The sequence below is a fragment of the Citrus clementina genome, unplaced genomic scaffold, assembly GCF_000493195.1.
Source record: "Citrus clementina cultivar Clemenules unplaced genomic scaffold, Citrus_clementina_v1.0 scaffold_2, whole genome shotgun sequence".
Taxonomy (NCBI): Eukaryota; Viridiplantae; Streptophyta; class Magnoliopsida; order Sapindales; family Rutaceae; genus Citrus; species Citrus x clementina.
Window position 1 is genome coordinate 10,291,346 of NW_006262688.1, and position 15,355 is coordinate 10,306,700.

The 15,355-nt window shown below is 33.9% G+C and overlaps 1 protein-coding gene and 1 pseudogene across 1 annotated transcript; both read left to right on the forward strand.

The window, feature by feature from the left end:
• Positions 1-3,176: 3,176 nt before the first annotated feature.
• LOC18050733 (ankyrin repeat-containing protein At5g02620) lies at positions 3,177-8,221 on the forward strand. The gene is made up of 4 exons (XM_006446623.2): positions 3,177-3,193; positions 3,304-3,980; positions 7,085-7,617; positions 7,706-8,221. The coding sequence occupies exons 1-4, from the start codon at positions 3,177-3,179 to the stop codon at positions 8,219-8,221; spliced, it is 1,743 nt and encodes a 580-aa protein (XP_006446686.2).
• A 3,388-nt stretch (positions 8,222-11,609) lies between these two features.
• Positions 11,610-14,896, forward strand: LOC112100872 (annotated as a pseudogene).
• Positions 14,897-15,355: the final 459 nt, after the last annotated feature.

Genomic DNA, 15,355 nt, shown 5'->3' on the forward strand with positions numbered 1-15,355 from the left:
TAACATATTTCCAGACTATGGTTTTGAAACTTAGCGACTGGTCACTTATTTTTACGAGGGCTTAACACCATAAAGTAGACAAGTTGTAGAAATGGTGTGTAATGGTGAATTTAGAGATAAAAATCCTAAAGATGCACTAGATTACCTTGACTAATTAGCTAAAAATGCACAACATTGAGATACTGTTGGAACATTTGAATTGACTAATAAACCACAACCATCTCCATATAGTGGAGGAATCTATAACCTTAAGGAAGATAATGATTTACAAGCAAAATTTGCATCCCTAGTTAAGAATGTTAAAGCTTTGGAAAAGAAAAAAAGTGATCAAGTAAAATCTGCTCAAGAAATTGCATGTGATGTTTGTAGTTCTAATGATCATTTCACTCAAGATTGTCCCACTCTACCTACACTCAAAGAATATTTGTATGATCAAGCTAATGCCATTAACACTTTTAACAAGCCAAACCTATTTTCACCGACTTATAATCCTAGTTGGAGAAATCATCCAAATTTTAGTTGGAGGAATAATAATAATGCACAATCTTCATAAGCACCACCTCCATAATTTTTTCAAAATACTCAGCCTTATGCACCATGAAAAAATTTAGAAGATACAATGCATTCATTCATTAGGAAGCAAAATGCTAGTAATAATAAAAATGCACAAACCTTTTTTGATTTAAAAGATACTTTTGCTAAAATTGCTTATGCACTCATAATTCAAGAAAAAGGAAAATTTCCAGATCAGCCACAACCAAATCCTATGATTCAATAAAATTCACCCATGGACCAAGTCAAATCAGTTATAACTCTTCGTAATGGTAAGGTTATTGATCGGCCTATTCCTGAACCTTGTGAAAATAATGAAAATTCAAAGGGTAAAGAAGACCTAAATAAACTTACACCTAGTGAAGAAATAACCATTGTTCCATCTGAACCACCATTTTTGCATGCATTGAATAAACTAAGAAAATCAAACCACTCTTTTGAAATTTATGAAATCTTTAAGTAAGTAAAAGTTAACATTCCTTTATTAGATGCAATCAAGCAGGTACCTTCATATGCCAAATTTTTAAAGGATTTATACACTGTTAAGAGGAAATTGAAGGTAAAAAAGAATGCTCTCATGGCTGAATAGGTAAGTACCATTTTGGCTACTAATAATAAGTTGAAATATAAAAATCCTGGTTGTCCTACTATTTCTTGTATTATTGGAGATCACAAAATTGAGCATGCTTTGTTAGACCTTGGTGCTAGTGTTAATTTGCTTCCATATTCATTTTATCTTTAACTTAATCTTGGTGAGTTAAAATAAACTTTAACTACACTTTTACTTGCCGATAGATCAGTTAAAGTACCAAAATGAATAATGGAAGATGTTTTTGTATAAGTTGATAAATTCATATACACTATGAATTTTATTGTCTTAGAAATTGAACCTGTTGTGAATAATTATAAACCAATTCCTGTAATTTTGGGTCGACCATTTTTAGCAACTGTTAATACTTTGATTAATTATAGGAATGATTTAATGAATTTGTCATTTGAAAATATGACTCTGGAATTAAATATTTTCAACATGTGTAGGCAACCTAATGAAGAAAATGAGATTGAAGATGAAATTGATGAACAAAAGGAATTGCTTGAATCTTGTATAGAGGAGAATATTCAAAAAGGGAGTTTTTCTGAACTTAATGATATTTGTTTGGTTAATTCGATTAAATCAAATAAATAACTTGAACATGATACTTCTAATATAAATGTATTGTTTGATTCTTGTCAGACTTTGCAAAATGATGATGGGAAACCAAAATTTGATGAGTTTGGAATCATTGAAAAGACTGAATAACAAGAAGCACCTAAACTGGAATTGAAACCTTTGCAATAGGGATTGAAGTATGCTTATCTTGAGAAGAAAAACTTATCCTGTTGTGATTTATTCGACCTTATCAAGCGACCAAGAATGTAAGTTACTCTCTGTTCTTAAAAAACATAAAAATGCAATTGGATGGACTTTAAATGACATTAAAGGTATTAATCCTTTAATTTGCACACATAGAATCAATTTAGAAGAAAATGCTAAAACATGTCAACAACCTCAAAGAATATTAAACCCACACATGAAAGAAGTAGTAAAAACAGAAGTTCTTAAATTACTTGATGCGAGAATTATCTACCCTATCTCTAATAGTAAGTGGGCAAGTCTTACACAAGTAGTGCCTAAAAAATCTGGAATCACAGTTGTTAAAAATGAAAAAGACGAATTAATTCCAACACGAATTACATCTAGTTGGCGCATGTGCATTGATTATAGGAAATTAAATGAAGCCACTAGAAAAGACCATTTTCCATTACCATTTCTTGACCAAATCTTAGAAAGAGCAGTTGCACATCCCTAATTCTGCTTTTTAGATGAATATTTAGGTTATTATTAAATTCCTATAGCACTTGAAGACCAAGAAAAAAACCACATTTATATGTCCCTTTGGAACATTTGTATTTAAAGGAATGCCATTTGAACTTTGTAATGCTCCTGCAAAATTTCAAAGATGCATGCTAAGTATTTTCACTGATATGGTTGAACACTGTTTAGAGGTCTTTATGGATGATTTGACTGTGTTTGGGATTTCTTTTGATGATTGCCGTGATAATTTGGAAAACGTTTTAAAAGGATGTGTTGAAAAAAAAAAACTCGTTTTAAATTGGAAAAATGCCGTTACATGGTTACTTCTTGAATTGTTTTGGGTCATGTTGTATCTATTAAAGGAATTAAAGTTGACAAAGTAAAAATTGAAGTCATATCTAAATTGCCACAATAAAAAATAGTTAGAGATGTGCGATCCTTTTTAGGACATGCGGGATTTTATAGGAGATTTATCAAAACTTTAGTGTCATATCTAAACCACTTTGTAACCTCTTATTAAAAGATGCACCATTTGAATGGACTGATGATTGTCAAAAATCTTTTGAAAAAATAATTTATCTTTTGACATTTGCACTTATTATGATTAATTATTAATTGGTATATATTTTTGTGTCTGAGTTCTTAAAAATATTGCGCCACAGTTTAATTAATTATTAATTAAACATAAAGCACCCACAATTGAGAAATTGAATAGCTTGCCAAAGAGAATGACTAATCTCGATTTGTTTATTTATTTAACTAAAAGAGCATGAGGAAGAAATCAAGGTTAAAAATGTTGATTCTTGGCTTGTCAAAAGAGTAAGAATTAATGTCGATTCTTACCTTGTAAAAAAAGCAAGAATTTAATAAGTGTGAAAAATACTACACTTTTCAAGTCATATATACATACATGTGGAAGCTCCGTTATTGGACAGCAATGGTGAAATTAAGCAGTCGCAAATGGACCCACATTTTTTCAAAGCTGCAGCTGTGGGCAATTCGGAACCGTTCAAAGATATGGCAAGAGAGGTGATTGAGAGCTTGCTAACAGCAAAGACCAAAAACACAATCCTGCATATCAACATCATATCTCAAGAAAGAGAAAACTTGTCAACGAAGTTCATAGAAGAAATACTTGAGAAATGCCCATCGCTGCTACTACAAGTTAATGCCAAAGGCGAAACTCCACTTCACGTTGCCGCAAAATTCGGCCATTCTGATATAGTGAGGTTTCTTGTCGAAAGAGCAAAATTACCTCAACATGAAAATGAAGAGCTAGAGAGCGGGGTAGGAGCTGCCTGGCAGATGATTAGGATGGCAAATAATGAGAAGAACACAGCACTCCACGAGGCAGCGTGCTGCGAAAACGTTGATGTGGTGAAAATACTGACGAAAGAAGACCCTGATTATCCATATTCTGCAAATAATTACGGCAAAACGCCACTCTACATGGCTGCTGAGTCTTCGTCTTCTGATATGGTGCTTGCCTTATTGGAAAAGAGCACACCAGTGTCTCATGAAGGCCCCAACGGAAAGACGGCTTTACATGCTGCAGCAATGGAATTTCGTTTCGGTAAGTCCAGTTATACCCTTTCAGTTGGAATTTCAATATTGACATCTTTCTATTAATAGATTCTTTCCATAATGTTCAAGTAAATAAACCCTTTTAATTCATTAATAAATTATTAATTGCCATAAATTTAATCAGGATAAATTGTTGGATATAAAATAGTATTTTAAAATACTATAATATCCCACATTGAGGAGAAGTAAGAGCAGTTGAATTTGGTTTGAATTTGCTTACAAATTAGAAGTGAATAATTCAATTCTATATGTGATTGAATTAAATTGTAAGCCTCATAATGACTAATTTAAATTAAATAAGGAAAGTAGATGATGAGTTCATATTTGAATTAAGAAAAAGTTTTATGGCTTTGATACATGTGAAGTACGGTGAGTTAAATAGATTGATTGTTTTAAATAATGTTCTCTATTGATATCTCATCTCTCTTCACCAATTTATTTTCTTTTATTATTCTAAATTGTTGTCCTTGAATGCATGTAATGACCTGCCCTGAATTCCAAAGGTGAATTTAACTACAACTCACATATAGACTTAGATATCTCTTTACAATCGATAACAACTCAACCCTCAAAGAGAATTATTAAACTACATTGAAAGAAATTTAAAATTTTACAAAACTATTTACTATCCTCAATTCCAATTTTTCCCCTCACTCATCATAAATCAATCATGATTTCTGGAAATCACAATAAATTATAATGAACTCAGAAAAAAAACTTGTTTATCATATATGAAAATACATACTTATATATAAGGCAAACGAATAACATGCCATGGTCTTTTAAAAATATTGTAAAACAAATTCATGACAATTTCTTTTGCCACATTCAAACTTCACATTTCTTTTCAAATCACTTCAATTATCTTAATTCAATTACTCCTCAGTAGGACTTTCACTTAACATTCATAACTTTGGTCTTCATGTAAACGTCCTTCACCCACTTATCTCTTAAACATTACATCTACAGTGTCCACTAAGTGAGTAATGAATTCAAGAAACTAAGCAAAACAAAATAAACTTACTTTCTTTCTTCAAAATCAATTTGCTAAAATCTACTTTCTTTTTTTTAAAAAAATAATGCATATTCATGTTTATGCTAATGAACTTTCACACATACATATGTCCATGTATAAATCATACTTATCACATAACAACACATCACATAAATATATGGGCAAACCATATAAATTCATATGGGTACATATCAAAATAAGTTTTTCAAACACGTCAAATATATACATATTTTTTATTGTGATTCATTTAGAAGTATATTTTATTTATTCAGGATATCCTCAAGTAACAAAAGTGTATTGATATCATTGGTCTAAAACTAATAACAAAACCTCAAAAGATATCATCATGTCCTAATTCATATGTTACTAAAATATCCCAAAATTTTAAATTACTAAATTACCCTTGAAATCGTAAATTACCAAAATGCCCTCGCTGGTCAATGGTGATCGAAATTCAAGTGGCAATGATTGAAAAAGTCAAAACTGGAACTTTAGCTCGCTCTGAATCCAACGGTGGCAATGGTGAGCTTCGACGCTCAACCATGGTGCCGGATTGAGCTTCGACAATCGTGAAACTTCAACGGTTGATCAGCGACAAATCGACTACTATTTAATGGTCAAAAATTGATTTGATTACCATAAAGGACAAATCTCAGGTGACCACATGACCGAAATCCGGGCAAAACTTGCCGATTTGAGTTGTCGTCCTCCATGACTTAACACGGGTTCGTGGGGGTGTTCATAGGCTGTTTTCCGACAACAATGATGACGGGGGAGTAGGGTTGGCAAAAGTCCGGGTCGAGTCCGGGTTTGCGGCTGTCCGAGACCAACCCGCATGTCACACATAGTTACTCGGATCCGGGCCGTGCCCGAATTTTTTCTATGCGGACCGGGTATATGCCCGACACTATCCGGGCACAAGCTTTTTTTCGGGTTTTCTCTACTCGCATTTTCAAAGCTGAAAGCACTGGAAGTTTGGAAATAAAAATGCAGCCATGCTTTAAAACAATGGTTTACTTCCAAGTTCCAACTAACAAACCAGTAACAGTCCAAAACCAAAACAATTGTTTCTAAGTGTTTACTTTTATAAAATCCAAAATAAGCAAAGAAGGCCTATAGGCAACCTTGTGGGTCGTGGCTGTAATGGCGGAGTTGCAACTGATAAGGTGACAAAACAATGGAGTGAGACCAGCTATGATGGCTGAAGCCGTTGCGCGGTGGCTGTCGCTGAGAAGATGACCAAACGGTAAAGAGCTCTGTGATGGCTGTGCTTTGCGATAAATGAAAAGAGTTGACTAAGGAAGGTAAGAGGTTCGTGGATGGAGAGGCGCGGTCAACACTGCATCGGTGCTGGTGGATGGTGGCTACTGGTGGAAAGGCGGAGAGAGGTGTTGCGTTTGCGAGATTTCAGTGTGTGTGTTGCGTTTGCGATTTAGGGTTCGGTTTGCGGGCAATTGGGCAAAGCAAAATGTATTTTCAGTTTTATATTTTCCTCTTTTTTTTTTTACTTAATAAAAAATCAGGCACAGGTCCGGGTTCTGGGTGGTTGGTGCTGTGACCGGACCCGTGCCCGGAAGCAGCCGGGCATTGAAAATCAATGCCCGAATCTGCTTTTTCCATGCATCCGGTCTGAGTTTTACTCGAACCACATACGCCGGGTCCGGTCAGGGCGGGCTTTTCTGCCACCTCTACAGGGGAGTGATCAGCGTCGTCGGGGGGTTCGTTTGACACACTCCATCACCGGAGATGTGGCCGGAATCAGAAACAGCGATTTAGGTTTCGTGAACGGATTGACCTGACCCGTTTTCTTTCTCTTCTGACCGGATCGCTCACATTCTCTCTCTCACTTAATTCACTTAATCCAATTAATGACTCTAAGTACTTAAGCCATTATTCATCACTCATTGTGTGATTGGTGTTGGTGTTGTTGCTCTAGACTTCTGGCTGATTTAGAATTTAAAAAGCTATTTTTTTTCTCATATTTCCAACATAAATAGCCCCTAAATTTAGGCCATTTCTGGATATTTACTTTTATTAAAAATTTTCGTTATTATTTGATTTATCTTCTGTATTCTCAGCTGATGCTGCATTACGAAAACTAGTTGAGGAAAAGAAGAAAATGATCAAAGAAACAGACCAATATGGGTGGACTCCAATTCATTACGCTGCATATTATGGAAATTACGGGATGGTAAATTTGCTATTAGAAATTGATCAATCTGCTTCGAACATTGCTAACAAAGATCGAAAGATGACAGCTCTTCATCTGGCAGCGGGCCGAGGGCATGCCCGAACAGTTGAAACAATTCTTTCCCTTAGTCCAGATTGTTATGAGCTGGTCGATAACAAGGGATGGAATTTTCTCCATTATGCTATGGTTAGTTTTCGTGTTGAACAACTAACAAATCTTCTTGAAAATAATCCGTTAGCGAGGAGTCTTATAAATGAGGGGGATGCCATGGAAAACACTCCTCTCCATGTGCTTGCTGCTGTCCGTCCAAAGGAATTCCATGCCGTTATGATTAAGAAGACTCAAGCCAACTATGACGCTGTCAACAAACGAAATGTTAGTGTAAGACACATTTTTAGTTATGGCTATCCTAAGCTCAAGGTAATTATTTAATTTGTTCTTTCAACTAAATTATTAAATTTAATTTTTTTACGCAATTAGTTAATATTCAAATGTAAATTAATTACAGGAAGAAATCCAAAAATTATCCAAAGATTTTGGCAGAGGACAATATTCAAATGGTGTTATATGCAAATCGGAACTAGAATACAATGATGATACCAAAGATGATTACAAGGATACAAGAGAATCACATTTGGTAGTGGCTGCACTCATAGCAACGGTAGCCTTCGCAGCAGCTCTCGCCATTCCTGGCGGTTATAGAAGCGAAAATGGAACTGCAATCCTGAGGAGAAATAAAGCTTTTCAAGCATTTATAGTAGCAGATTCCATTGCCATGGTCTTTTCTCTTTCTGCCGTCTTTACTCACTTCTTTTTGTCTCTTAAAATTGAAGCAACTAAAGATTTCGATGGGGCTCTGTTTGGTGCTTCCCTTTGGTTCACCTTTTTTTCCATGGGAGCAATGGTGATTGCATTCGTTACGGGAACGTATGCAATGTTAGTACCTTCTTTAGGCCTTGCTATTATCACTTGTTTAATTGGCTTGAGCTTCTTCTTACTTGTGATTTGGACCATGGGATTGTAGTAAGTCACTATCTTTGTTTATCAGTAAAATGATTGATTTTCATTTAACATAAACATTAATCAATTTACTTAATCTTTGCTAATAATCAATAATTATTTTAATTGTACATTAATCATTGATGTTTTAATAAAAATAAAATTTGAGATGCAGGCCGGTCTATTTTGCTGTCAATGATTAGATTGAATTGGTGAGATGAATCAAAATCAAATTTAATATTTTAAATTGTTCGTACTTTCTTATATTGATGGAATAAAATCTTGATTACTTTGTCAACAAAAAAAATGAAAAAAAATTCTCTCTTTATATAGTGCGTCATGATAAATCTTCAATTAGATATGAGTAAAGAAAATCCATGATGCATGTTTAAGGGTGGTATAGTATTTTTTATTTTTTTGATTTTTTTAATAGGTTAACATATTGCCATCAGAGTTTTTGTAATATTTACAATAAAAAATTTATAGAAACTATTCTTGATAAGTCTAGTATGACACATTTTGAATTTCTATTATCACAAAGTACCAGAGTGATATTTGCTCTACTCATATTAATGGAGGAGAAATCTACTCTTATCCAACTTAATTGGAAGAGAAATCGAGTCCAATAATAATTGGGATTCAAAAGTTGTACTAATGAGCTAAGAACATAATTACTTGTATAAGTAAATAAAAATTTTACCATTCAATAGAGATAATGACATATCATTTTAAAGTCAAATCCTGTATCACCAAATGAGTTGAATTAAGACCAAGAAAGACCAAAAGGGAGGGACGTTGCTTTGAAGGAATTATTGCAACAACCATCGAAAACTAATAAATGAAATGGTTGAGGCTTTGGAAGCTCAGGCACATGATGGGCCAGGTTCTGTTCAGCCCCTCCAAACGTGGAAGGGCTTTATGAGCTCAGACTTGAGCCTGGGCTTGTCCAAGCTCAGCCCATTCTCCCTCCCTTTTTGGTCCCACCACTGAACAGAAAGGAATCCCAACTCCGAATTAGCCTAATCATCTGTTCTCTGCTGAATTCCATGGAAATATATGTGAACCAAAAACAAAATCGACTTTGGATTCCTAAAGATTGTGCAAAACAAGCACATGAGCCACCCCATGGCCCAAAAGGCGATTTTTGACCATGATAAAGCGGGCAAGGCAAAATGCCAATACTTACCATTATACTTTTAGGTAAAGTCTCTAAATCTCTTGGCCTTAGTCGTGAGATTTTATCAATTAAATTTACAATTTAGGTGACGTTTTGAGATAATACTACAACAGTTATTTTTAATTAAAATTAATTACTCTAAAATAGACTACCAAATATATGCTTTCAAATTCAATATTCACAAATCCAAATGAATTAGGTTGTATGATATATATCACAGAGGACTCACTTCTATAAACCATTTAATCACTTCTATAAATAATTTAATCTATCACATATAACGTCAACTGTACTTGATTTGGCTTACCTTAGCCATATGCTTATACATACTAATTTTAATAGGATAATTGATAACTAAGTCCTTAATGTTTATTTAAGATTAAACTACCTCAAAGACTTAGGCGAGTGATTTTTAAATAATTTTACTTTATTAATTACCCGAATTCAAATCCTATGGGAGGTTGAGGGAGAAAAAAATTGATTTGGGTTGGCTGAGGTAGATTCTTTTTAAGAAGCACTAATTAGAAAAAAAAACTAATATATTTATATAGATGGCAGCTAGATTTGTCGATAAATTCTTTTTGAAATATCTTTAATAAATTTCAACAAAGTATTCAATGTGAGAGAGATTTGAGATGAATTAGAATGAAACTAAAAAATATAGTTTCTTTGACAATATATTAATAGTGTGTTTATTAACAATGAATATTAATTGACAAGAATTATAATGAATTGGAATCAAAATGTAGAATAATAAATTGTCTCCTTCAACTGCAAGAATGAGATCGAAATCAATAGTATTCCAAACTTGATGTGTTTACTTTGTTTTTAAAATTAGAATAGATGATTGTAAGTTACCAAAATGGAGTAAAAGGAAAGTTTTAATTTTTAATAAAGATAAACGATTTTTACTCTTTATTCTCATTTCTCCATTCTTATTCCCGCCTCTTCCATCTAATTAAATGAAATTCTTTCTCATTCCTAAATTTATGAGACTCAATCAAAATTTATTTATATTTCTTTGTATTTTTAGCAATTAAATATTATTAATAATGCTCATTCCTCATTTTTTTTAAATCCCAAAAATAAACAAATTATTTTAAATCCCAAAAATAAGCACATTAATGACATTCATTCCATTAGCAAAATCATGTGGTTGTCCTAAAATTGATCTAAGGACCCACATCAGAGAATTTGTTTCCTTCTAACTTTATTTTCACTTCAAAAGACACGACTCCACTCCCGCATTCAACCAATGGTAAGTGGATAGTTGCCAGCTGTGAAGAAGCCACTTTGGGGTGTGTTTTGGATTGAGATATTGTAACTTTTAAGGTATAATTGTTGTGAAAAAAAATTATAACTATGAAACAAAAATTAATAATATGTAGTAAATATAAATTTAAATAATAATTTTGACAAAATTATTAAAGATATAATAGATTCTCCATTATATAAGTGAAAAATCATATTAACATACCTTTTAAGCTACATCAGTTAGTGTTTACCAAACACTTTACTACTTTACATATAGTTGTCCAACCTCAATCCTAAACGCATCCTAAATTTAGTGACTGTCAGCCTTGTGAGTTATGACTAGTTGACCACAAAAAAGGAAAGTGGCTGAAAAATCAAATTAGTCTTTTTTTAAAAAAAGAATTTTGACCATAGACTCTCTAGTCTCTACTGATTGTGAGCAAGATTCTCTCGTTACTAGGAATGTCAAATGTAACTGTAAGTTGCATCAGGGGCCTATCTCCCTAAAAAATAACCAAAACGCACAATAAAAGAAAAGAAACAGAGAGGGGGATTTGTGAAATATTGCAAATTACAGTCATAATAAATTTTAATTAATATATGTACGACAACTGCTATAAACAATAGCAGATAAATTAAGAATCTTTATTATATAATGATTTTTTATCATTCTAATTTTGACTAATAGATGAACTTAGTAAATTTGATCAATTAATGAGATTTTTTTAAAACCTTTATACAATTTTGTATTCTCATTCATATTTTAAATGATCAATTTGTTAAAATCATAAATATCATAATTATTAATAAAATATCACTCCATTGTTAGTCTATTGATCTTTTGTTCATCAGAAAATTCCAAAGGAGTGGTTGTAAATCCCCTATCTTTAAAAGAAAAAAAAGAAAGGTCCAAAGCAAAATTATACTACTTGTCCCATTTATAGAATTATTGCTTCTCTTTTTCTTCACTTTAAAATTAAGTGTTGTGTGCATCCGAGATATTATTCACCCTTGCCTAATAGCTCAACTTCGCCGGCATGAATTCTGTTTCCATTGAGATTGAGGAAGCTTCATTATTGGACAACAATGGTGAGACCAGTCAGCCACAAATAGACCCAAATTTGTTCAAAGCTGCAATTGCGGGCAATTCAGAGCCCTTCAAAGATATGGCAAGAGAGGTAATTGAGAGCCTGTTAACAGCAAGATCAAGAACACAATCCTGCATATCAACATCAAATTGCAGAAGAAAGAAATTGTGTCAACCAAGTTTGTAGGAGAAATAGTTTAGATATGCCTATGGCTGCTACTGCAAGTTACTGCCAAAAGCGATACTCGATCACGTCACATTGCGGCAAAATTCGACCATTGTGATATAGTGAGTGTTCTTATTGAAAGAGCAAAATTAGTTCAACACGAAGATGAAGAGCTCAAAAGTGGGGTAGGAGCCTCCAGGTAGATGATTGGGATGACGAATAAAGAGAAGCATACAACTCTTCACGAGGCAGTATTTCATTAAAATGTCGCTGTGGTGAAAATATTGACATGAGACGACCCTAATTATCCATATTCTGCAAATAAGTACAGTAAAATACCACATTGCATGGCTGCCGAGTATGAGCACTCTTCTCATATGGTGGTTGCCATTTTGAAAAGATGCACATCCGTGTCCCATATATATATGAAGGCCCCAATGGAAAGACAAGCTTTACATGCTGCAACAATGCACATTGATTTATGTAAGTTTAATCATACCCTTTCAGTAGGAATTTCAATATTGATATCTTTTTTCTGCAAGAACTTTGCTAATTCTGTTTCCAGTAATCTTGGAGTGTTGTTTTAATTAAGTTTACTGTTGGCACATGGGAATTATATCTAGTTGGACACTGGAGTTTGAATTTGAGGTTGGATGTTAAAAATTTAATTTGAGTTATAATTTATTCATCTTTTGTCTTAATACTCTAAAAAAAGAATGATCGTGTGGTTCAACAATTATTTGAAGGAAAGAAGAGTATGATCAAAGGAATAGACCAGTGTTGGTGGACTCCAATTCATTACGCTGCATATCATAGAAATTACTTGATACTTAAGCTAATATTAAAGATTGATCGAACTGCAGCAAAGATTGCTGACAAAGATCGAAAGATGACAGCTGTTCATTTGGTACACGGGCCGAAGAGATGCCAGAGTAGTTGAAGCAATTATTTCCAGAAATCCAGAATGTTATGAACTGGTCGATAACTGGTGATGAAATTTTCTTCATTATGTTGGGTTTAGGTTTGAAGTTGAAGAATTAAGAAATCTGGTAGATAATATGTTAGCAAGTAGTCTTATGGATGAGGGCGATGCCAAGAGGAACACTGCTGTCCATTTTTATGCTGTTGTCCATTGAAAAGAAATCTTTGACGATTTATCTGGAAGAGTAAAGGCAACTATGAGGCCATCAACAAGAAAAATGTTAGCGTTGCAAAATGTTGGACCATGGTTATCCTAAGTTCAAGGCAATTATTATTATTATTATTTGTTTTCGACAGATTTTGGGGGTAGAAAAAGATAAATCTATCTAGAACAATGAATTTGTATTTTTAGGGGAAATATGGTATCTCGCTAGTTTGTTGTGTGTAGTGCTTCTGAATTCAGAGGAGGGAAGTGGTAACAACGATGAAAGGTTTGAACCAAGAAAAATGGTCTTCGAAATGAGATTCACGTCTGTAAAACAGTGAAATAAAGGTTAGAAGTGAAGCCGGAGTACCTAGTCATTCACACTCCGACGCTCAAGTTAGCAAACTCAAGCTTTTTAATAGTAAAGAGAGCTTGCTAACCCTCTGTAAATCAAGGTTTAAGGTTGAAGAAAGCTTATTTTATGGAGTGTGAGTGAATGAGAACTTTTTGAAGAACAAGACCTAGACACTTTTATTTATGGAGTACCTCAGCTACCACGTGGCGTATCCTTTTTGGCTATGGGCTATCCCTTTTCAGGCCTTTCACGTCTTTTTATATTTTTATGATTTTTGGGCCGTTATGTGCATGTTTGGGAATCAAGAAGGTGTTTGCGGCGTATTTTATCCTTTGACAACGTGGCGCGCGCTGGAGGGTGGTCCAGGATACTTCTGCAGTGGTTGTTAGGTAGGCGGTCGAGGACCACTGTCCTTAGGACATTGTCCTTCACTTTTGGTAGAGGTAGCAGGCGGCTGTCGCCACTTTCTAGTACGACATTTTGATATCTAATTTTGAAAAAATCGAATATTATCCTTTAAGAAGTGGAGACATTTCTTGTGGCAGAATTTTTTAGAGGATTCTTCTGCATTCGATCTGTTGGGTACCTCGAGTTACTCTGGAGTTATGCATGGTACCTCAAGTTATTCTTGGTACCTCGAATTATACTGGAGTTATTCCGGGTACCTCGAATTATGCTGGAGTTATTTCAGGTACCTGGAATTATGCTGGAGTTATTCCGGATAACTCGAGTTACTCTTAAGTTATGTGGGGTACCTCGAATTATGCGGGGTACCTTGAGTTACTCTCGAATTAAGCGGGGTACATTGAGTTACTCTCAAGTTATGAGAGGTACCTCGAATTATGCCGGGTACCTCAGATTATACTAGAGTTATTCTGTTCGACACGTGGCGTTTTGCTACCTTTTCTGTTTTTCCCCTAAACATTATTATTTGGTTTCAAATTGTATATTAATTTATTAATTAATATTCAAATGTAAATTGCAAGAAGAAATTCAAAAATTATCCAAAGATTTTGGCAGAGGACAATACTCAGATGGTGTCGTATCCATAAGAGAACCACATGTATTGCAAGAGCCTGTTTATCCTAAAGATGATTTCAAGGATACCAGAGCATCACATCTGGTAGTGGCTGCACTCATAGCAACAGGCCTTCACAACAACTTTCATTATTACTGGTGGTTAAAAAAGCGAAAATGACACTGCAATCTTAAAGGGAAATACAACTTTTCAGGCATTTATCGTAACAGATACCATTGTCGTGATCCTTTCTCTTGTTGTCGTCTTTATTCACTTCATAGTGTCTCTTGAACTTGAAGTAATCAAAAATTTTGATGATGATTTGTTCGCTGCTTCCATTTGGTTCGCCATCATTTCCATGGGAGCAATGGTGATTGCATTCGTTATGGGCACACATGCAATGTCAGCACCTTCTTTAGGCCTTGCCATTATTACTTGTTTAATTGGGTTAGAGCTATTTCTTCTTTGCATTTTGGTCATTAGAAGGTATTTCAGTGAAAAACAAAATCATGGGTAAAGAAATCGTCACTGAAGAAGATATACTCCATCTTTTTAGCAAGGCTCGAACTCGAGACTTAAGTTTAAAGAAGGCTACTCCTTATCAGATGTTGCAAATTTGCAACCATCAGAACTAATAAGGGTAATGTTAGCTCCTTTTTTAGGCCTTCCCACTGTCATTTAATTGTGTTGAGATTATTCTTCCTTGTGTTTGGCTTTATCAAAAGATATATCTGTAAGAAATCGCTAAAAAAAAATTGCTTCCTTTTCATAAAATAAACATACTATTCATAAATGGTTTCTTGCTCAACGTATTTTCTTTCTTTCCTTCTTTTCCCCTCTTTAAAGGTGATCTTTATGTCTTAAATTTATATAAATTTAAGCAAATCTTAATTAAAAAAAAGAGTTGGTAAACAAATAATTTTGCAATTTTGGAAGAAATTAAATATAAAAATTTCATTGTTAAATGCATTCCGTG

Bases quoted from the DNA above. Each gene is read 5' to 3' on its own strand.
- LOC18050733 (XM_006446623.2), top strand. The intron at 3,981-7,084 runs GTAAGTCCAGTT...CTGTATTCTCAG, and splicing joins AGCAATGGAATTTCGTTTCG to CTGATGCTGCATTACGAAAA. The intron at 7,618-7,705 runs GTAATTATTTAA...AATTAATTACAG, and splicing joins ATGGCTATCCTAAGCTCAAG to GAAGAAATCCAAAAATTATC.